Below are 21,267 nucleotides of genomic sequence, written 5' to 3'. Positions count from 1 at the left end.
GTACATCCGCCCTGCATTCCTGCTGTCCACACGTCTGTCCTGCTGGTGACGGGAGAACGTAAGGGTATTTCAGGCTTGCTTTCCCCTGTGGCCAGATGCTCAGGGAGCCTTGGAAGAGGCACTGGGCAGAGCTCAGCTCCTTCTAGGCCTGCCCTAAGGACACTTCAGATTGCCCAGCCCACTGAGAGCGGTCTTGGGGCAGATAAGGGCTGGTGTGTTTAACAGAAGGGAACAAGGCGGCTTGGCTATGTGAGGGCTGCTGCAGCAGCGGCAAAGGAACCCAATTTGCCTCCCATCTCAATGAAGTCGGTCCCCTGGCAGCGGGCAGCTGTGCCCGCCTGCACCCTGCCGCCTTCCTCCAGCCTCTGCTGAATGGCAATGCAGATGCCAAGCCAATGAGTCTTCCCAGCCCTCTGCAGGGTTTTTTTTTTTTCTTGAGTTTCTACCAGCCGTTGCCGAAGCATGTGGCAGCATGTCGTGTCAGTGAGCTGACGGGAAATAAGTCGTCCCTTTTTCCATCCTCTTGGCTGGGAAACTGCAGCTTTTAAACTGTATAGGTGATAATGTAGGGATAGCTTGCTAGGCAGGACACGTAACCAGATATTACCTGTTTGCAACTAATCATCCAGTGCTCTTTGGATGTAATATTCTGTTAGTACGTATCACCTTATAAAGCATTGATCCTAACGCTCCAAGGAGCCAAATAGCACAACCTCTTTATTCTTTTTCTTTTTATTATTGTAAATTATCTCTGCTTACATTTACCTCTACCTGCATCTCTTTTTCAAGTCATTTAGAGAACTCCTTTGATTGATAAACAGTACATCATAAAGTGATGTTCCGCTGGCTAGGAGACGGCAATTCTATCAGCAGTCTGCAGACTACGCACTTAGGACAATGAGAGTGTATGCAGAGGAATTTTCATACCAGGAGCTATGGGATTTAATTTCAGTGCCAAAAACCATCAGCACTTTTATTAACATGATTGTATGTCATGATACCAGCAATAGCACCAGTTAGACTTTGTAACTCAGGTCTCTTTCAGTCCTTTGTTCCTAGCTGAAAAAGATTGTAGTCATCAAAACAAAGAGGAACCATTTTCTCTCCTGGGAACAGATCGCTGAGTTCCCATAAGGCAAAACAAAATTATGCAATGAGGCAACATAATGTCCCAGGCATGCAGAGTCTTGTTCCGTGCTCCCAGCGCTCACATTCCAGCCTGCAGCCGCGGCGCAGCAGCGCAGCACAAAATGGTGGAAGGCTCCGCACCAGTGTGCAAAACGTGCAGAGCCCTTCCTGCCTGCACCCCAGCAGAAGCACCTCCACTTCTTGAAAGCTGTTTGTCACCTGGGTAGGGAAGCTGTGACCTCACCAGTGTCAGGCAAAATGAAAAAAATATCAATTGAGGGGAAAAGCCCTTCATACAGTAAAGGCAACTGAGCACAGGGAAATGGAAAATGCAACCAAACAAATACAACAGTAACAGTAGTTGGCAAAGACTTCCTTCTAGGAGGCCTAGCTGAAACGCAAACACCAGCGGGTAGATGCAGTAAAACTTCTTGATGAGCCAGATGTCACGCTGCTCTGCGGCATACAAGTTATCTTAGATTCGGGGGTTGAAGTTTGTCTGCAGCAGTTGTAAAAGGAAGGATTAAGCTTATCGATCCTGTTGTGTTCTTCTAGGTTCAGAGAGGGAAAAACACAATTCCTCTAAGCTATCAGGTCCACAAAAAATAATCTATTTTCATTAAAAGAGAAGAGCTTAACCTTCCTGATAATTCTCTTGGTCTTCCCTATCCATCGTTATTTCTGCTGTATAGCTTTTATCCTCTTCTTGCTTAAGACTCTTAAGTGAATCCATCCATTGCCAAGGCACACTTACATATAAAAAAGAGAAGCATAAAGTTGTGCTATGCTCCAGCAAAGCTGCATGCGTATTTTTTATATCTATATTTACACTATTATTGATAGTGTGCTTAGAGGCATAAGCAGATTCAGAGAAAGCCTTATTCCAGACATGAAATACTTCTGCAATAACACTTTTGAGATGACTATTAACCTGTGATTTTCCAAATTAGAAACTCTTCTTTCCAAAACAAACTACTTCTAAAAAAGAACAGCTTAAATCCTGGTGGTCTTTAGCATTATTACCATGTGGAGACTATTGCTTCCCATTAGTACTACTCCAATCCTCTTAAAAGGAGAATCCTATCTACACATCAGCCTGGCTCAGGCACATTTATAGCTACAGGTCATTTCTTTCCAGCTGACACAGATAAATGGTTGGATTCGGAACACCTGGTATGATGTGGGTAAAAGCTGGTGGCTCCAGCAGGAAGGAAGAACAGAAGGTTCTGTGTTGGGAGCATGATCTTTAGTAGTAGGTGGTTCTGTACAGCCTCATACCAGGCTTCTTTGGTAAGCAAGTACACAATTAAAAGAGCCTATTGTTAGAGCTGTATTTCTGCCTAAAAGCAATAGGCAGAAGTACTTTAACAGAAAAAGGCACAAAAGAAAAGTAACCTCAACTTTGGGTGTGTGTGCGTAGAAATAAAAGCTATCTGTAACTATCAATTGAGAATTTCAATAATGAAATATGAAAAATAGACAAATAAGCACATCTGCCTCCATGTGCACTTAATTATTTTCTCTATTGTTTTGTACAGAATAAAGCCTGTAGAGCTTATTCAACTTACCTTATATGCTGGCAGTCCTATTAGCAGTTTTTCCTTATGTAAGTGGAATTGTATGCACTTATTTTTATCAGGATTTCCTCTTAGTAAGTGTTGTTTGTTAATATGCCCTATTTCATGCATATTGGTGCATCCCCTACAAACGGGTGACATATACCTTTATTGGAGAAACTGTTAGGAAACTTGTTTACTACACTTTTTTTTCTTCTTTAAGAAAAACCATAGAGAAGTGAGCAGGGTTATAGGTGATGTGTAAAGGGAAGCTCAGCTCCCAAATGAAGGTATTAATGTGCAGAAGGACCCTGAGCCTCTGGAGTCTGCTTCTAAATAGGGCACAGCCCAGAACATCTGAAGGTCTCTGTGACCCATGGGTGGGAATCTCCTAATGATCTTAGTTATTTTTATGTCTGCTACCACGTGTTATTCTTCCCTAATGAAGAGAAGCAACTCTACAATCACCAAGTGAGCGCACAGAGCTGTGGAGGTGAATGCAGCCTGTAGAAGAAGGAGGAAGAATAAATTAAAAGACAAAACATCAAATAAAGGCACAAAACAGCAAGAAGGAAGAAAAAAAAAAGAAAGCAACTAAGTGTTAAAAGGACAATACAAGCAAAGGACTTTGGATTTTCTTTTTGTTCCCTTTCTCTTTTCTTTCCCTCGTGATTTACGGACCAAAATGGGACAGCAGTTCACCAATGCTGAAGGGGAGCAAGCAGAGATTGATGTTGCTGAATTGCAGGAATGGTATAAGAAATTTGTGGTTGAATGTCCCAGTGGGACCCTCTTCATGCATGAATTCAAGAGGTTCTTTGGGGTCCAGGATAACCGAGAAGCAGCAGAGTACATTGAAAACATGTTCAGAGCTTTTGATAAGAATGGGGTAAGTGGCAAGGAGCTTTTACACAGATTTATCACCGCCTTTTCCTTCTGTAAGCTGGACGCCTTTTGGTGCAGTTCCCACCCTCGTTACTGTGCTTCATGAGCAAGGTAAGGGTGATGGGACTGCTAGGGCAGGAGAAGGAGCACGTGCTATAGTGCTCTGTATGGACTGGGGTGGGCTTATCTCATAAATCTGTATGTTAAATAAGGACAGAATACCCTTATTCAACTGTTGTGGATGGATTAAAAGGTTTAAGTTTAGGCAGTTATATTTAAGATCATCAAATAGCCAAGGCTGCTAACTGAAAAAAAAATATGTACATATATATATCTTATGACAGGAGGGGTTACAGTGGAGGAAGGTCCGACTCAGGCTTGATATACATGGAGGAAGCATGCATACGTATAAGCAGTCAGAACAGGTGGCACGTAACAAAATATTGATTTTAGATACTCAAAAGTAAAGGAATGTTGACCAACTCGGACATCCTGGTTTTGACTTGCCAATGCCTCCGGCACCAATCCTCCTCTGCCTCCCCATCCTCCGTGTGATCTGTATTGTCTGTCGTCTCAGGGTGTTTAAGCTTAAACTCCTCTCTGGAGTCCTGGCAGGTGCCCCCAAGCGTTGCACTGCAAGAGAGTTGTTTTGCTCTCCACTGTCATGCCTGGGGATGCCTGGGTGCAGAAAAGCACGGCTCTGCTCGCTGCTGCGCTGCTCTTCTAAAAGGCACAGAAATTACTGTCCCCAGGAGTGTCTCTTGGCAGTTTCTAATCCAGGTTTTATTAACAGATTTCTGTCAACTGTACACAGTTGTGTCATTCGGATCCTCTTCTGTTTCTTCAGGATAACACCATTGATTTTCTGGAGTATGTGGCTGCCTTGAATCTTGTTTTACGAGGAAAACTGGAACACAAGCTGAGGTGGACATTCAAAGTGTATGACAAGGATGGGAATGGCTGCATAGACAAACCTGAGCTGCTAGAAATTGTTGAGGTAAGTAGGCATTGCCTAATCAGTTATTTAAGCAATCATTCTTTGGCAACATCATGATGCATCCAGTTTTTGTGATAACTGGGTTTCAAAGCAGCTAAAGGGTAGCGATGAAGGGAAAATGCCTGACCTTGGTGAAAGGGTCAACAGTTTGGTGGAGCCTGATGGGGTGAGGGATCAACTATACCAACAGTGGGCAGCTGTTGTGGGGTTCCTGTGTCTCTGCTCTGACTTTCCTTCCAGACCTTTTACACCAAAATTCTCTGCCCTAGGTAGTGGAAGAGGGTTTCACCCCCTGCTCCTTTCAGGAGCAAGTTTTCTGCCTGAGTAGTGGGCAAGAACACAGTGGGAGGCATAAATTAGCAGAGGAATTCTATTTGTAATTATTATTTTCTGGGTTTATGTTTAGTTTTAATTAGTGACTGGGAAGGTGCGAGAGGAGGCATGTGGTTTGACAGATGGACACCAGGTACCTGGGTTTTTACTGCTATGTAACTTTAGGTAATTTAGTGACTGTACTCATCACCCCTGCGATGCGGGTGCTGTTACCCTTTCACAGCAGGGTTTGTGAATCGATGGTTATCAAATACTTTAGGATTTGGGGGAAAATGCGGAATCAAGAGACATCACCAGAGAAGTTGTATCTATGGAAAGCAAGGTCTTTAGAAAGTCAGCAGCTGGGAAAAAGCAACTAGCTTGTTACCTGCCTCAACAGGGGCAGGTGGGAGAGCATTTGGGGGAGCCAGTCTGGGGCAGGTTCAATTATAGTTTTCAGGTCAGACAGGAATTGGCCAGAGCTGTGTTAGGCCCTTGCTAATCCCCTCTCTGGGAAGACATCAGACAAAACCCTTCAGCCTAATGAGCAGAGATAATAATGTACAGGTGGTTGTCATGTTTGGATGAGATGGGAGGAATAGATTTTAAAAAATGCCATTTTCCAGTGGCAAAGTGGAGCGGAAACCAGGGGTCAAAATGTGTGCTAATACAGGTTTGATCTTGCAGCTTGGGAAGAGCTCCCTGGGAGAGATGGCTGGGTAAACCCAGGTGTGCCTGGCCTCAGGTCTTCTCAGGCCTTAGAAAAAATCATACTGAAAAGTTAGATTTTCCTAGCAAAAACTCTTGCCTTGTGAGGTCTGACCTGTTTGTATAAGGGAAACAGATGGGAGGCAGCAGCTTCAAGGCACAGTGCATATGAGCATAAATTTGGAGGGGGATTTTTCAAGGAGAAGATTAAAACTGCAGCCTTTACGAGACATCTACACTGCTGGTAAAATAACAAATTTCACCATTGCTCTTTTTCCAAACCTTTTTTTCTAACCTGTGATCTTCTTTTCAGTCTATCTACAAGCTGAAGAAAGTGTGTCGGTCAGAGGTGGAGGAGAGGACTCCGCTGCTCACGCCGGAGGAGGTTGTGGACAGGATATTTCAGTTAGTGGATGAGAACGGGGATGGTAAGGAATTGATGTCTCAGATTGCATTCATGCATAATGAAAAGTTATCTGTGCTGGGCAGGCTAGTTTTAATTATGTTTATCAAGAAATCACTTAGGATGATCTTGTTACTCATATTAGACATGTTGGGTTTCATTCTGGTCTGTTTGTGGTCAGAATCAAGAGCAACTTGGTACAGCAGGAGGAAATAATATTATTTTAATGTAAAATACCCAGGGCTCACTATTCTGTCTGGATTTTGAGGCTGCACGGATTGTGTTCTCTGAAAGTCCCCAGTAGCCAGAGAGCAGGTCCCAGCCTGAGTAAAGCCAATGCTCCAGCCAAATCGGAGCCTGCAGGACCAGACTTGCAGTGGAGCTCCTCCTGGAGCTGCAAGTGTGAGCCAATGCAATGCTTCGTGCTAGCCAAAGGGACAGGGCAGGTGTGAATGGATTGGGTTATGGTGTGGTTATTTTTTATTTTTTTTAGCTAGCTGACCTATATAGTTTATATGGGGAAATTAAGTATAGCTTTTGTCTTATTAGAATATTACCTTCTGAAATACAGGAGGTGGTTTTGGCTTCCTGTTGTCCTCTTGTCTTATCTGTCCTGTTCTGTCTCCCCATCTTGTGTCCTCCCCACCTCATACACAGGGCAGCTGTCCCTTGATGAGTTCATTGACGGGGCCAGGAAAGACAAGTGGGTGATGAAGATGTTGCAGATGGATGTAAACCCTGGGGGATGGATCTCGGAGCAGAGGCGGAAGAGTGCTCTGTTTTAAGAGAACCCAGTTTTGACAAGACAGAAAAAGTGATGCAGACTACAGCTGTGGCTCTCTTACTCCAGGGCAGTAGTGGCTTTCATTGTTAATGCAATCTCGGCATCCAAATGAAAACTTCAGTGGTTTAAGAAGCCGTATCTCAATCTAAAACCCGTGCGCTGCAAGGACACCTGGTACCCAGAGACTATTTTTGGCCCATGAATAAGTCTTCCTGTGTACACAACACCATGTTTGCCAGCTCTGGCTTTTGGTTACACCCCAAGGAACAAACTTCTCATGGCTAACTGCAGTGGATCCTGGGCAGTATCTAACACTGACGACAGAATCAGGAAGTGAGAAATCCTGATGCGGTGGTACCATCTCCAGCACAGAGTAGTGCCTGCATCGTTAACGTCTGCAGGTACAAACATCAAACCAAAAAGGACAACAATTGAGGTGCTCTGATGGCAGACTTAATGCAGTCAGGAAGTCTGTTCTGTAATATGTACACGTTTAGTAGATTATACTACTAATAATGTATAATTCTTGAACGCTGATGTACCACTATCAAATGAGAAGTACATTATGAGGTTTGTATTAGATATAAGTCAAGACTGCACACAGTAGAGGGAAATACAACGCATGGGCTGGGCAGATGGGCAGGTAACTCCTTGTGTCTCCTGCTGTGGACCAGAGTCAGCTCCTCACGCCCACTCAAATGGGTTTTTGTGGGGCTGGAAAAATGGCATTTCCACGCCAAGCAGCAGTAGGAACTGTACCTCTGAACAGCCACATCTAGAGAACAGATTTGCATGAATGTGATCTGCTTTTTGAGGCCCTGTTTTTTACTGAATCATTGTTTTGGGATAGTTTTCTCTGCTTTGCAAAGACTGAACGAGCCAGGAGTACCTCCAGGAGTTTCCCTGCAGTGGGAGAAGTTCCCTGTGGAATGAGGATGCAGGAAGAGCTGGGTTTTGCTCGGCAGTCTCACCACGATGGCAGGGCTGGTGCTGCTTTGTCAGCAGGGCTGTAGAATGAAACGAGTGACAGAAAAATCCAAGTGAGTTACTGAAGTAGTACAGTGGTTTTACACTGGACTTAATTTAGCCACGCTACAGATATAAAATTTGCGCAGCTTGTAGGTTGAGTTCTACTGTTCTTATAGCTAACCCATATACCTATATAAGTACATGTATATGGAAAGAATTTGAGCTGGACTGATACTTTGGTTCACTTTCATTGGATTTATTAGATTTTTTACAAGAAAACATTCACCTGCAAAATAACGTGAGCTTTTCTGTTTTACCTATTTTCCCATGGGATCACTGGGCCAAGTCATGTCCATGAAGAGATTTGCAATCCCTTTTTTTTGTGGCCTTTAATCATGACAGTTATCTTTCGCTAGGTGATCATTTTGCTGGTTTGTGGTTTTGTCAATTTAACCAATGTTTAAATTTCAGAATGGGAGGAAGGATTCAGGGTAGGGCACAATCAGTGCTAGAGTTCAAATGCATATACATTTCCACTTCCAAATAGCCTTTCTAAGAGTTCTCTGTAAATACATTCGCTTGTGGCCTGTCTACTTATCAGAGTAGATTAGACTTCTATTTTTTTCTGCTGTTCAAAGCTCATTCAAGTCAGTAGTTTATCAGTCAAAGACCTGAAAGAAAAATCTCACTTCCAGCTAATATGAGGACCTGGAAGAAAAAATTCACTTCGCTGATTTTTCAACTCGTGGGCCAATGCTTTCATGATAGGTACAAATCTCTAATTCCTCAAGTTCCAGCATCTCAAGCAATGTAATGCACTTCTCTTCTGCTTCTCACAATTTTTAGTTATGGAGTTGCATGCTGTAGTTTTATGTAAATGTTTTAAATTTCCATACTCTTCACCTGGTGAGACCAGGCACTGGAGGAGCTGTCGGGCACCTCCCACACCCGCAGTCCTGTGCTGGGGTGGTAGAGGGCATCCTAACACTGAGCACTTGTGTGGTTGGTGGTAGAAATTTTGTAACAAGAATTTAATAAAGGATTATTAATTTGTTTTGTGGTATTTTTGGCTCAGAATGAAGCTGAAGGCCTGAGTGGCTACGGTTATCGTTTTTAAGACTGGCATAATGAATTTGAGGGAAGCGATGGGAGCTGAGTGCAGCAGCAAACCTGAGTAGGACAAACACAAGGCAGGGATGGTGATGGTATTGCATGTAGAGTAGGAAAGGAGTCTTCTGTTTAACTGCTGTGAAATGGCAGTGAGAAGCATGTGTACGATAAATACTCACTTTCTGAATGGAATTTGAAATAGTTGCTTGATGGTGCTGCCGAGAGAGGGCGCCTGTTTTGCCCCTGCCAGGACTGAAACAGGAACTGCGAAGAGTTTCGGGCTCACAGTGAAGCGCTGGGCTCAGGTGCAGGAGGCCTGGGCAGACACGAGGCAGCAGCGGTGCCCACGGGGATAACCCTTGTGTTAGAGCTGGCTTAACCCAGTGGAAAATCTCTTACCAATCTTGTGATCTTTTGTGGAGAAATCACAAGGTGCTTTAGTCTTAGTCCTCTTTTTAAATCCACAGGTATAAATGCTTTGATCTCCTCCCAAACCCAACTCGACACTCTCATCAAGGTACTGAAGCCAGACATTCTGCATAATCCATTTTCCAGACTCTCAGCCCAGCAAGAATTGGATTTGACTGATCGGATTTCTTGTTGGTCTAAACGGGGAAATGGGATGGCTCGGAAAGGGCAAATGCCATCTGATTTTCTGAGCTTCTTGCCACCTGCACTGATGTTTGATGTACCCAAGGCCAGGGAGGACTGGAGGTGAAATAATCGGGTTAGGAAGCTGAAGATGAGGCTGCTGCTGAAGGGGGCTGGCTGCGAGGGTCCGGGAGCAGAGGAGGCAGGGCATCCTAGAGCGCTCAGGAAGGGGCATTGCCAGGGAAGGTGCTGAGCACAGTCCTGGGCAGCAGCAATAATGAGGCCGAGGAGGAAGGAGGATAATTACCTCGCTGTGCTTAGCCATACTCTTTATTTGTCTGACCTTGGTATCCTGCAAGGGAAGGTTCACCTGTGGGTAGCTGGGTTTGGTGGCTGCCCAGAGGAAGGGTTTGTGTCCAGGTCATCCCCAAAGCACCTGCGTGCAGCTTCCCCTTGACAGTGCTGTGTTAGAAACCAGAGCGGCCGTGCCAGGATGTCCGCGGCCTGGTGCTGCTCACTCTGGTGGCTTCTTGTGGCTGACTTCTTGTACCTGGTCATTTTCTCACCACACCGGTGCTGAGCTCCAGCTGTACGAGAGAATTACTCACTTCTTTGCTTCCTCTTCCTCTTCAAACCGAAGTGCACCTCAGAAGTTTAGAGTCTCAGATGCATTACCCTTAAAGGCTTCATACCTAAGGTAATCTAATGGTATTCTGTGATGCGATGCATGGCATGGGAACGTTGGGGCTGTGCTGTAGGGCACGCAGGACATCCTTTATCTCAGCGGTGGCTTCAGGCAGGGGGCACTGCGGGGACAGGGCACTGCGGGGACGGTGTGGTGCCAGTCTGGGGCCAGGGGCTCAGCAGCCTGCCTGCCTCCAGTGCTCCGCGAGGCTGAGCCTTCTGCAGCCCTTGCCAAGTAGACATCTAAACCCCAGAGATAACTGCATGCTGCTACTGCAAATCACTTGCTGAGCGGCTCTGGTGTAGCTGCGACTCCTAACAGCTGGGCTCCCAGTGCAGTCCCTGCAAACCGGGGGCAGAGCTGGGCCCTGGCCTCAGACCTCCTGTGCAGCCTCCCGGGCATCGTCCATTGCCCCTCAATGCCCACTCCCCAAAATCACCACTCCCGCGCTCACCAGTGGCAGTCACTGAGTGAGCAATACTCTTGTGGCTGGCAGCTGAACAGCCACCACCATTTTGAAATAAATTCATTAGGCGTGATTAGGGCAGAGAGAGTCACAATATTACTTTTTAATTATTTTTAATTTGCTTTCTTTGAGGCTGAAAAAACATCCTTTTGAGAGAGACGCTGAGGTCTGCAAGGTGTCTGGCCAGTCGGCTACTCTGAGGCAGCCCTTTTAGAATAACTTTGTTTTTAGGAGTTCCCATTAAACAGAAATTAGGCTTGTTGGGGCCTCTTACAGCTTCTTGGGAATGCAGAGGAGAGGGAGGCTGAAGGAGGAGCTGCTGGCGGGGCTCTCTTTCCCTCTGGGCAGAGGACAAGGGCAGGACGGAGCTGTCTTGCAAAAGAACTCTGTAAATGGAGCCAAAACAAAGGTCTCTGCCCTTGCATCAGAGAGTTAATCTGTTCTGCTGGAAGTAGAATGATTGATTGAAAGAAAGAAAAAGCACAACCTGAAATAATCTTGTAAAATATCTTTATTAATTCACTATAAGATCAGAAGTACAAAAGCTTCCAGGTAAACTGCTGTCAAATGAAAAAAGATGCACAGGAAAATGTTGCTTACAAACTGCAAGCATCCAGTGATAAACAACACGTCATTCAGCTGGGCAAGAGCTCCTTCCTGGTGCCCCGTGTTGCCTCACCACGCCTGAAACCAGGTCCCACCAGATGAGGAAACTCCTCGCCAGCAGCCAGGTCCTGGGCGCAGCCCCGCCGGTGGCACGGGGCGATGGGCACCGAGTGCGAGGCTGCTGCCCCCAGGGGGCTACAGTGAGGGGTGAGAGGGTTTGTTCCTGGGGGTCAGTGCTCGAGCCCTCAGCACCATAGGGGTGCTGGTACTCGCCTGCTCCCGTGTGCTCGGGTATTTGTGGGTGCTCATGGTGTGGACACCACGCCCAACGCATCTCTACCAGCACCGTCTGAGCTGCTCGGAGACGACTCACTCCCTTTGTAGGTAAAAACACAGAATGCTCGAGGGTGCCACAGAGCATAACCTGCACGAGACTTTGTTTGTCGTACAAGTGATAAGACATGCAGGAATATTCCTACAAACGCCTGTGAAACCAGTCCCTCTCAGGTCACTGCCACTGCAGCCCTTCCAGGTATTTCAGGGAGTAGCAAACCCTTAAAGTTCAGATAGTTGTTTTAAAGAAAAAAAAAAAAAAAAAGGCACCATTCTCTGTTTTAATGCTTTAAAACAAAGAAAAGCTGCTGCATTCACCACTCTCCTTTTTCTAGCGATAGATGTTTTTATCTTATAATATCGCTAATGATTGCTAACATAATGATAACAAACCAAAGAACGAGTGACCAAAACCACTGGTCTCATTTGCTCTGGGGGAAAGCATTGAGGATGCTCTGGAAATGTTTATGGAAAGAGAAGGTTCAGATCTGCTTTCTAGGCCTCGTACATTCTACTACCCTGCTTTTAGAGGGGATGCTCACCTCTGCAGAGGGCCAGCTCAGGTCTCTGCAGGCAGATGCACCCTGTTTCACCGCACCACTTCTGCGCCCCAGGGAGGTCCCCATGCAGGAGCAGACCCCTCGTGCTAGCTGAGCTCTGCGTGTCAAGACGCACAGGTTATGTGGATGCTGGCGTTGGCCACGAGCTCGGTGTGAGTTTTGTCTGCCCTATTGGTAGTTTAATGCACTGCGTGTTCTGGTTCTCCCTCCCCAGGGAGGGGAGGCTCTGCACGACTACACAGCAGCAACATTCAGAGGCACCCGAATAGCAGCCCCACAGTGGCTATGTGTTTCCAGCACCGCAGCTCCCCCTCCTCACCCAGCCCGTCCTGCTGCGGGGTGAACACGACTGTGCTCGGGAAGGGATGGCCCAGTCGGTGCCCGGCGTGCCCTGGGTCCTGCCCAGCCCTCTGCCACAGGAGCGATGCCTTCACGGGGACGCCGGTCCTGTGCTAGCGGGATGCTCTAACGCCTCGTCACGCTGGCGCTGGGGCAGCTCCCCGGCTCCCGCAGTCACAACCTGTTTTGTTTCAGTAATGTGAGGGGAGGGAAGAAAAGATAGAGGGAACATGTCCTGGAGCCTACTGGGCATCCTCCTCCGCCTCCTCCGCCTCCTCCGAGGCGTGCGGGTTCTTCCCATCGTTCTGGATCAACTTGACGATGTGCGTCAGGTCCAGGCTGCGGGTGAGGATGTCGAGCAGCACTTCGTCCTTTTGTACACCCTCCATGAACTCCTCCAGCGAGAGCTCACCTGCGAAAGCATGGTCAGAAAAGGCTCATCGGGCCCTGCAGCCTTCAGCCTCCACCTGCAGCCTCTAAGCCAGCCCAGAGGAGCTACGGGTACGGGATGAATAATGAGGCCCTCCGTGAGTACCATACAGCCCAAACCCACTGCAGCTAAACTCTGCCCAGACCCCACACCGCCAGCCCAGAGGGGCAGTCGGCAGCATGCCCCCGGGGCCGATGGTGATGTGGAAGGGGGGCGGGAGGTAAACCTTGGCAGAGAGCCCGATGTCCTGCTATGTGGGGACATCCAGCTTCCAGATCTGCTCTGGCAGACCAGACTGCAGGGAAGGAGGAAGGTGAGGGCAGTATTTGGCATTGCATAAGGAAGTTCCTTACCATCTCCGTTTATATCGATTTTATCAAACACCATGTTTGTGAATTCCTCAGCTGTCATTGTATCGTTGCACCGGTTGATAGCTCGGATGGCCTGCAGGGAAAGGAGGACACACGGAACAAGTAATTTACATTGTCCATATTTATGTATCTATCAGTACAAGTGGCTAAGTGGTCTGCCATGAGAGGCCAAACTTTTTTCAGACTTTTATGTTCTGAAAGGAACAAATGATTCCTTTCTAAAAAAACCCTAGAGATTAAAATCACTTTAAATTGCAGTCAATGCATTAAAAGATTAAGTGGGCACACTGGGATAAGCTAGGAGCTGTTCACCTCTGCAAATCCTTAGATTAAATTCGGATGCTTATCTCAGCCTGGGTTTCAGTGGATGCGGTGGAACAACCTGCCATCAGAAGGCAAGGGCTCGCTGCGTGCCGGCGCGTGCAGGTGCCGTGGGGAGGTGTGGGGCAGCGAGGCCGAGACAGGTCCGGCGAGGGCGGCCGGTCTGCTGGGGAACTGGCAGAAGATGAGCAGGAGGTTTGGCCAGTGCCTACTAATTTACCAGGGAGGTGTCTTTTGGGTTGGAATATTCTTTTTACAGCCTTTCTGTCTACGTGTGTCTAATAACCATCGTCTGTGGAAGAAAGAGAAAAGCTGAGCCCACTCACTTTGATGATGTTCAGCAGTTCTCCCCGGTCAATGCAGCCGTTCCCGTCTACATCGTAGAGCTTGAAATACCATCGCAGCTTCTGATCCACCTTCCCTTTCAGGACCAAGCTCAGGGCTGCCACATACTCCATAAAATCTATGTATCCGTCCTGAGAGCAGAAGGTGAGAAGCTGGGTGAGATTCAGAGCTGGGCAGGGACGTTGCCTGTCACTTCTGGCAGTCCCCGCAGGGCAGCTTCAGCACGTGGCCACCCCTCAAGGGAGCAGCACAGGGAGCACAGCAGAGGCACGGGGTGGGGGTCCCCTGCCAGATAATACCAATTCCCACACGGAGAGGGCTCCGTTTTAACCCGTGCAGAGCCACTGTGTGCTGATAATGAACAAACACAACAAACTCAACTCGATGTGTGCTCCTGGCTTGGGGACTAACAACATGGAAAGCTCCCCTGTGCTAAAGGAATCTCCTTATGCAAAGCAGCGCTAATTCAGAGGTCAAAGAAGAATATGCTTACGCAGATGAGCCCTGATGGATTACCTAATGTTTCACACTTAAACACTTTTCTGCTGCAAAGGAGGCCTCGCTTGCAAACCTCCATGAGAGAAGCGAACCCAGGAAGCACCCAACACCTTGCTGACATCTTGGCACAGGAAGGCCCTACTCCTTCCCTGGGCCATTTGTGCATCTGGTCCACACTTGATCACATCAAAACACAAAGTTTTATCTCTGACTTTCTCTGAGGAGAGTTTGCCCACCACTGACTCACTCCGTGGTGGTGGGGATGTTCAGGAGGGTCTCCAGCCCAGGTTGCAGTACCAGTGCAAGGCTTGCCTGGGGCGAGCACCTGTGCCACCAGCCTGCTTCCACGTGCTGCCCAGTGACATTCATCACTTCTAGGAAGTGTGCTGAAATGCATGGTGCCTGCACTGCAGGGCAATTCGATAGCACGTACTGTTGATTTTGGTACCATATATTTTGCACTGAAAGCGCTTCAGTGAAAAATGGTACCTGCCACAAAACCATGGGAAGACTTCTGGAGAGAATAAGGCAGCGTTTTGTCAATGAACAAAGCCACGGACTGCCCCCTGGGGCCAATTCCAGAAGAAATCTGCTCTGCTCCACTGCTGCAAGATCGGGATTAGGAGCAAATCACTGCTGAGCCCCTTTCCAGCCAGGATTTCCTGAGCATCAATTCCTTTTCCAGGCACACATTCAAACACCAGGCAGTGAGCAAGGCAAAGCCCTAGGCACAAGCAAAACCACCTGAAGGATTTACAGCCTAAATTGTATTATTTTCAGCGGGATTAAGTCCATGAAGCCATCAGGCATACTCCTCATCTCACAGGAGATCCTGCACTGCTTGGGCACTCCGACAGCACTACATGCAAACCTCTGCTGGGAATGGCAGCACATATAAAATCAGCGAAACTGCAATCCATTTGTAATTTAAAACAATAGGAAAACAAATCCAGTCTGTTCTGCAAACCATAGCCCATGCCATGCTGGGCGCTCAGGAGCTGGTTGTTTCTGCAGGAGGACAGCATGTGTTCTCATATGAGAACTTTTGGTTCCTCTCCGCCACAACATTAGGTATTTAAGGATTTATTTATTTGTATACTTAAGGGCACTTCATTTTAAAGGGATCACAGCCTGCCAGATAAAACCCCACAGTTCTGAGCATTTAAAATTAAAAGGGAAATATCAATCCGTGGCAAGTCTCTTCTTCCAGAACAGTCACCAGGTGAGGAATTTCTGTTGACAGGTGTCTTATACCCATTTTTTCACATTACCGAGCTTATTTTAAAATTTATGAGGCAGTAGCGAATCAGACCACACATTTTTAGAGGCACATTTATACCTGCTTACACCCAAATACTACACTTGCGATCTCACACACAGAGCAGAGCACAGCCAATCTGCAGCAGGTCGAGTGGGAAGGACAATATTTACCTTATTAAAGTCAAACGTCTCAAACATTTGCTCAACGTATTTGTTCGCTGATGGACTCAGGTTTTTCAAGCCAAAAAACTGTTTGAACTCGTAGAGGGTGAGCTGGCCTGAAGGACACTCCGTCATGAACTTCTTGTACCACTGGTGGCACTCGGTAGCGCTCAGCTCCTCCACGGCTTTCCCGTCCATATTCCCCATCTCCGCACCAAGCGCCGGTCACTTTGCAGCCAAAACGGAAAATTTGTGGATGTTTGCTGAAGTTCTGGGGGCTTTCCTTTAAATTCTGCTTCTTGCCTTTAAAGTCCAAGCACCCCCAATATTGCAGGGATCACAGTGTCAGAAAAAACAGCTGCCTTGTGCACTGACTGCTGCGATTCAGTGCTGGCGGTGATGCACGCAGGGGTCCTCTCTCTGCCCAGGCAAATTTAAAAGCACAAAACCCAAAGAGCACAGAAAAGCAGACCGGAGGGTGACATTTAAGTACCCAGCAAATCCTTCCTCGGCCAATGAGGAGCAGGGTGGGGATGGGCACCTACTGGGAGCATTAAGTGTTCGGGGTTAAAATAGAAAGGAGGTAAAATGGGAAAGTCTTGCAGATTACAGGCCCAGCAGAAGATTAGGAGGGCGGAATTTGCTCCTTGAGAGTGTAATCTCCTAATCCACTTCATTTACAATTTTGTGTGGGCTCATGTGAGCAACAACTTTTGCACCAAGATCAGTGTAAGAAAAAACTCAGAGGTCCCCGTGCTGTTACTGTCTTCTTGGTCTCCCTTAGTCCTACTCTGCTGGAGGATTTCCAGGTAAGAAATCAAAGTGAAATTCAGGAAGGGGAGAAGTGTCACTTCAGCTCCTATAACGGAGCTGAATAGGGTAAATTTGGTGTGCTCAGACAACACAGAAACACAGATAACTGCATGGCAAAGCTGTAAGAGCTTTAAAGGCAGCCAGCAGGTGCTGTGACTGGAAGGCCCCTGCACCGCATTGCTGAGCGCCCTGTGCTCACCCTCCTGTCCTGTGCTTTGGGCTTCCTCCCGCTGATCAGCCCCATACACAGCTCCCGGTGGGTTTCCAGCACTCAGACAGCTTCCGCGAGGTTGAACGCGGCTGTGATTTCCATTTATGATGAATTAACATGAAAAGCTCTCAATGTTAAGTATGAACAAAACCAGTGCTGGTTTTACTCTGAAGCACATCAGTCAGGGGAGGACTGGGAGATAAAAAAGCATATCCTAAGAAAGCAACATGGGCCAGACCTTCCACGAGTACAGAAATCAGTGTAACTGCCGGGTTTCTACCTGCAGAGAGTCCATCCTGTAGCACTTTTATTTTAGATCTGACGTGCTTAAGACAAAAGATCAACTTGTATGTGTTGCAGAGCTTGGTATCACTTCTGCTCCAAAGTAAATTAGGAATAACGCTGCTAAAGTAGGTGGCATTGCATAAGCATAAAAGAGTAATGAAAAAGGAATTAGATGAGGAGTGCTAATTGGATGTACTAATCCTGCAGTCGATGGCGGCGGCCGGCTCAGCTCCCCGCTGCACACAGCGGCTGCGAGCAGCGGGAGCCCCCGGCAGCGCCCCGGGCACGGACCTGGGCAGGGACCCTGCTGGAACGGCCCGTTCAGAAACACGGGGGGCTCCCAATGTTTGGGTGCTCAATAATAGCAGAAAGGTGGCGTGTTAAGGGTGGATACGAGCTCACCAAGTGTTCCCAGCAGCATTTGCTAACAGTGTGCCCAGTTCTCCAGGCCGGGCCATGTGGAAGCAGGGACGCCTCACGCTGCCTCCCGCAGAGAGCTGCAGCAGCGCCCGGCTGCGTTTCTGCTCCAGGGGCATCTCCTGTCTGAGCAGTGCAAATGAAATGTGCCTTCCCCGTCACTAAGAGCAATACTTTGCCTGTGTCTGGGAAGCCTCACTGTAGAAGGCATCTTGTCAGGGGAGGAGCAGAATTGAGGCTCGGCCAGAGAAGTGGTGAAACCTCCCCAGGTTTCGCAGCCTGTGCTAAGGCCAGGACAGAGGCAGATGAGCCTTGCTGGGTGATGATTCCTGCAAAGCCATGCACTGTTGACACCCCGTGCCTCTGTTTAAATAGTTGGCAATAAATGACAAGACAAGTTGGACCGGGTGTTAGGACAAAATCCGCCCTGTGTGGGGTGCAAAGCTGTGACCTCGCCGCCTGGCCCCTGACTCAGTGGTCACTGCGGGGCAGGCTCAGGTGCTCGGGTGGGAAGCTGGAGCCACACCGATTGCTGCTTTCATTGCGTGGCTTTATTGCTTTGGACTATGGCTTTGTGTTGAAGACAGGTCTCCATTTCACAATGTTGGCGCTCGGGACATCTATCACCTTCCTGGTGTGATCGGTGTCGTGGCGATAGAGGTACCCACAGGTCGGCCGCTGCGCGGTGTAGAAGGGCCTGTACGAGTTGGAGCAGCTTGGCGTGTAGAAGAGAAACTTGAAAGAGTCAGGCTCACGGCCCCCAAAATGGGCAACAAAGGGAACAAAGCGAGAGGCCAACGGCTGGTCCTTGCGGTGATGTGCTGGGGACAGCTGCCTCTTCGGGGCAGGAGGGGTACCACAGGCATCTTGCGTCGCTTTAGTCTTCTCCATCTCCTTTGGTCTCTTGTGGTCTTTGCCAGGGGCTGCTTGTTTTTTAGTCATCTGTGGAGAAGAAATGTCAGACAAACACATTGTACCTGCCCCTACACTGCCTTCCTCCTTCAGTGCTTAGCACCCCAACATGAGAGTTGTGTGCCAGTGGCCAAAGGTCTTACTGAAAATAAACCAAAGCATGGTGAGGCGCTTGGGCTCATCCTCCCACCGCTTTGGGGAGATACTGCTTTTTCCTTCGATATTTGTCACAGCGGAGCTCTGGTCCCAGATCAGGGTCTCATTTATAATACCTACAAATAATGGTAAAACAGGCTCCCTCCACAGCCATATAAATCTTCCCCAAACAGCAGCCATGGCAAACCAGGCGTGACAATGGTTTAGCCAGCCTGCGGCAGGAGGTGCACTGGGGCGTGCGAGCGACGGCAGCCGGCAGCGCCGTCCTTTGCGGGCACAGCCGGGCACAGCAGCTCCCTAACGCCTTCCCTGCCTCCTGCTTCTGTGTTGACTGCTCTGGGCATATCTCTAAGTGGCTATTTTTCCCCACAAAAGTGAAGGGAAAAATATGATTTTTGAATCTAGTGAGGCAAGCTCGTCCTTGCAGTCAGCTGGGCCCCATTTCTGAAGCCCTGGAGCAAGATGAGCATCGCCACGGGTACGCACAGCGCGGGGGGCCAAGGGCCACAGAAACAGCCCATTTTGGCTTTATGCTTGCAAGAACCCTTTGCTAGAGGACGTGGTGTGGACGTGTGCCCAAAAATATGTGGCCCTGCCTTGTGCCCCTTGGCTACTCCCAGGCGATGCTCGGCTGCGGGAGTATTTTTGCTCTGGTTATTTAACCATGACTCAGTTATCTTGTTTCCATTGATGACACCTCTGTGCCAATGGAAACTGGCTCTTCCCCCAGCAATTATCCTATTTACTCCCGGGTGTCCTAAATAAACCCTTTGCTGACTGGCTTTATTTTTAACCATGTAAAGAGGTTTCCTAGTTTCCGTGATGCCATGGCTTACTTGGTGCTCTATTTTGGTTCTGGGCAGCTGGCTCTGAACAACAGCTGCTAAACCTATTATGAGGGGTACACCAGTGAATCATTTATAGAAATCTCCTTAACAGCCTCGGAGGGAAACGATGAGATTCCCCCAGGTTTATCGCCTCTTTTTGTCTCTCATTTCCCAGAGGCAGACACCTGCCAGGTGCCTGGAAGCATGTCCATGGCTGGGGCTCAGGGCGTGTTGGCTCAGCAGTCACGGCAGCAAGGAAAGGCCGGGGCTTCCAGCACTTCCCCCGGAGGACAAAATGCTGTGGGCTGAGTCCCGAAGGCCTGAGAGCAGACCTCGCATCACTACCTCCATGTCAGCATGGTTTGTGAATCCCTGCTCTCAGCACACGTTGATTTGCTTCAGACCCGATTATATCCGCGCACACGCATGATTACAGGCTATTGCTTTGCTCGCTTTGACAGATAAGAGGCAAGTACGCACACGACCCTGCTGCTGCAACTGCATCCGCCCAGCAGGGAGGCATTAACGTTATTAAGGTAGTGCATCTGGGGCGTGTAGGTGAGGCCCTGGTTGCTTTGAAAACCTAACTGCTAAGTCACGTAGATGCCTTCGGACGCGTGAGCCTTGCCCGTGCTCTGCGGTGCCGGGCAGCGGCAGGAGGAGCGCCGTGCCGGGTGGGCTGAGCTTTGGGCTTTGCTCTTGCCCCCGGGTTCTCCTGCCTGGGGCTTCCCGCTCACCCCGTGGGGCAGTCGAGGTTGGCAGCATCCCTGCATGAGGGCACCTGCTTACGTGGTCCTTGTTGAGGGGAAACACCAGCTTGACGTCCACATCCCTATTTATGGCACTGGGAGCTGGGATTAAGAGTCCCATGTAATCCTATTGCATTCGGCCATGCATTTAGATCTCCAATCCCTCCCAAATTGTCCGCTGTCTCCCAGAGAAGATCCGCACAGGTGGGGTCACAGGGGCCAGGCTGACTTTAGTCGACAGGAGAGCAGGAAGGGCTCAGACGTCTGCCCCAGCTGAGCCAGGGTTCCCCTGGGGGCTACCCCATTGCTCCCCCTCCCCGCTCTGCCCAGCCTTTAGCCCTGGCTCCGGCAGCTCATCACCGTCCTACATGGGGACTGCGGCAAGCTCGTCACCAGTGCCTCCCTGTGAGCCCTCGGTGCCCGCAGGATGAAGCTGTCCAAGCGCAGTGCAGCACCCAGGCACCACCAGGTCCTGCCAGCAAAACCGTCTCGGGGCCATGCTCTGGGGTGACGCCGTGTCCTGCTGCCCAGGCCATGCTCCCACTGGCACCACTCGCTCCTCGACACGCAGGGACAAATCCCACCCCACCAGCGCAGAGTCCCCTGGCCAACCCAGCCCCTGGGCATCGCTGCAGTGGGGTCGCCAGCCCAGTCGTCCCCCCTCAGGACCCTTTTGCCCCGGTCACCCTCAGGACAAGGGCTTCCCAGCCCCCTGTGCCACAGGAAGGGGGCACCGTGCATCCCTCCTGCAAACCACGAGCTGGGGCTGCCACCTGCAAGGACGTCTTCCCAGCGGGGACCCCAGTGTGCGGGGACATCTGGGACAGAGGCTGGAGACGGCGGAGCTGCTGAGGACTGTGCTGGCCACGAGGGCCTCTGGGGCCACCAGGGCCATTGTGACCACTGTGGTGTCACCAGGGTGGTGGCTCCCGGGCAAGGGGTGCCCAGGCTGAGCAGGGTGCGGTGGATCGTGGGGGCTTGGCCATGGGATTTGGGACGGTGCCTGCTACTGCTCCCGTCCAGCCGTGGACTGCTCTGCTGGTCCTGAAATGTGCTCTGCTGCCACTGAAACATGGCC

At 49.1% G+C, this 21,267-nt stretch overlaps 2 protein-coding genes across 6 annotated transcripts; one reads left to right on the top strand and one right to left on the bottom strand.

Annotated features, from left to right (window-relative positions):
- The first annotated feature begins 79 nt into the window (after positions 1-79).
- GUCA1B (guanylate cyclase activator 1B) lies at positions 80-9,189 on the top strand. 4 transcript variants are annotated; one of them, XM_083812464.1, is made up of 5 exons: positions 80-2,418; positions 3,133-3,573; positions 4,417-4,566; positions 5,900-6,014; positions 6,647-9,189. In XM_083812464.1, the coding sequence occupies exons 2-5, from the start codon at positions 3,370-3,372 to the stop codon at positions 6,772-6,774; spliced, it is 597 nt and encodes a 198-aa protein (XP_083668590.1). In that variant the 5' UTR covers positions 80-2,418; positions 3,133-3,369; the 3' UTR covers positions 6,775-9,189. The 4 variants fall into 4 exon arrangements, with proteins under 4 accessions (XP_083668590.1, XP_083668592.1, XP_083668591.1 ...); XM_083812466.1 differs by having other exon boundaries at positions 3,089-3,573; XM_083812465.1 differs by having other exon boundaries at positions 2,908-3,573.
- Positions 9,190-10,995: 1,806 nt separating this feature from the next.
- Positions 10,996-18,092, bottom strand: LOC310887040 (guanylyl cyclase-activating protein 1). Of its 2 annotated transcripts, XM_083812459.1 has the most exons (4): positions 15,829-18,092; positions 13,881-14,030; positions 13,216-13,306; positions 10,996-12,844 (listed from the first exon to the last, which is right to left on the bottom strand). In XM_083812459.1, exons 1-4 carry the CDS (start codon positions 16,024-16,026, stop codon positions 12,675-12,677), a joined length of 609 nt encoding a protein of 202 aa, XP_083668585.1. In that variant the 5' UTR covers positions 16,027-18,092; the 3' UTR covers positions 10,996-12,674. The 2 variants fall into 2 exon arrangements, with proteins under 2 accessions (XP_083668585.1, XP_083668584.1); XM_083812458.1 differs by having other exon boundaries at positions 12,698-13,306.
- Positions 18,093-21,267: the final 3,175 nt, after the last annotated feature.

The sequence above is a fragment of the Anser anser genome (genome assembly GCF_964211835.1).
Source record: "Anser anser genome assembly, chromosome: 27".
In the NCBI taxonomy this organism is placed as follows: Eukaryota; Metazoa; Chordata; class Aves; order Anseriformes; family Anatidae; genus Anser; species Anser anser.
Note: the sequence above shows the minus strand (reverse complement) of the source record. Positions and strands in the feature narration are given on the sequence as shown.

What these genes read in the sequence shown, in the direction of transcription:
- GUCA1B (XM_083812464.1), top strand. Translation starts at nt 3,370, where the DNA reads ATGGGACAGCAGTTCACCAATGCTGAAGGGGAGCAAGCAGAGATTGAT. An exon ending in GAGCTTTTGATAAGAATGGG is followed by an intron (nt 3,574 to 4,416) that starts GTAAGTGGCAAG and finishes CTGTTTCTTCAG; the next exon opens with GATAACACCATTGATTTTCT. An exon ending in AGTGGATGAGAACGGGGATG is followed by an intron (nt 6,015 to 6,646) that starts GTAAGGAATTGA and finishes CCTCATACACAG; the next exon opens with GGCAGCTGTCCCTTGATGAG.
- LOC310887040 (XM_083812458.1), bottom strand. Translation starts at nt 16,026, where the DNA reads ATGGGGAATATGGACGGGAAAGCCGTGGAGGAGCTGAGCGCTACCGAG. An exon ending in AGACGTTTGACTTTAATAAG is followed by an intron (nt 14,031 to 15,828) that starts GTAAATATTGTC and finishes TTCTGCTCTCAG; the next exon opens with GACGGATACATAGATTTTAT. An exon ending in AACTGCTGAACATCATCAAA is followed by an intron (nt 13,307 to 13,880) that starts GTGAGTGGGCTC and finishes CTTTCCCTGCAG; the next exon opens with GCCATCCGAGCTATCAACCG.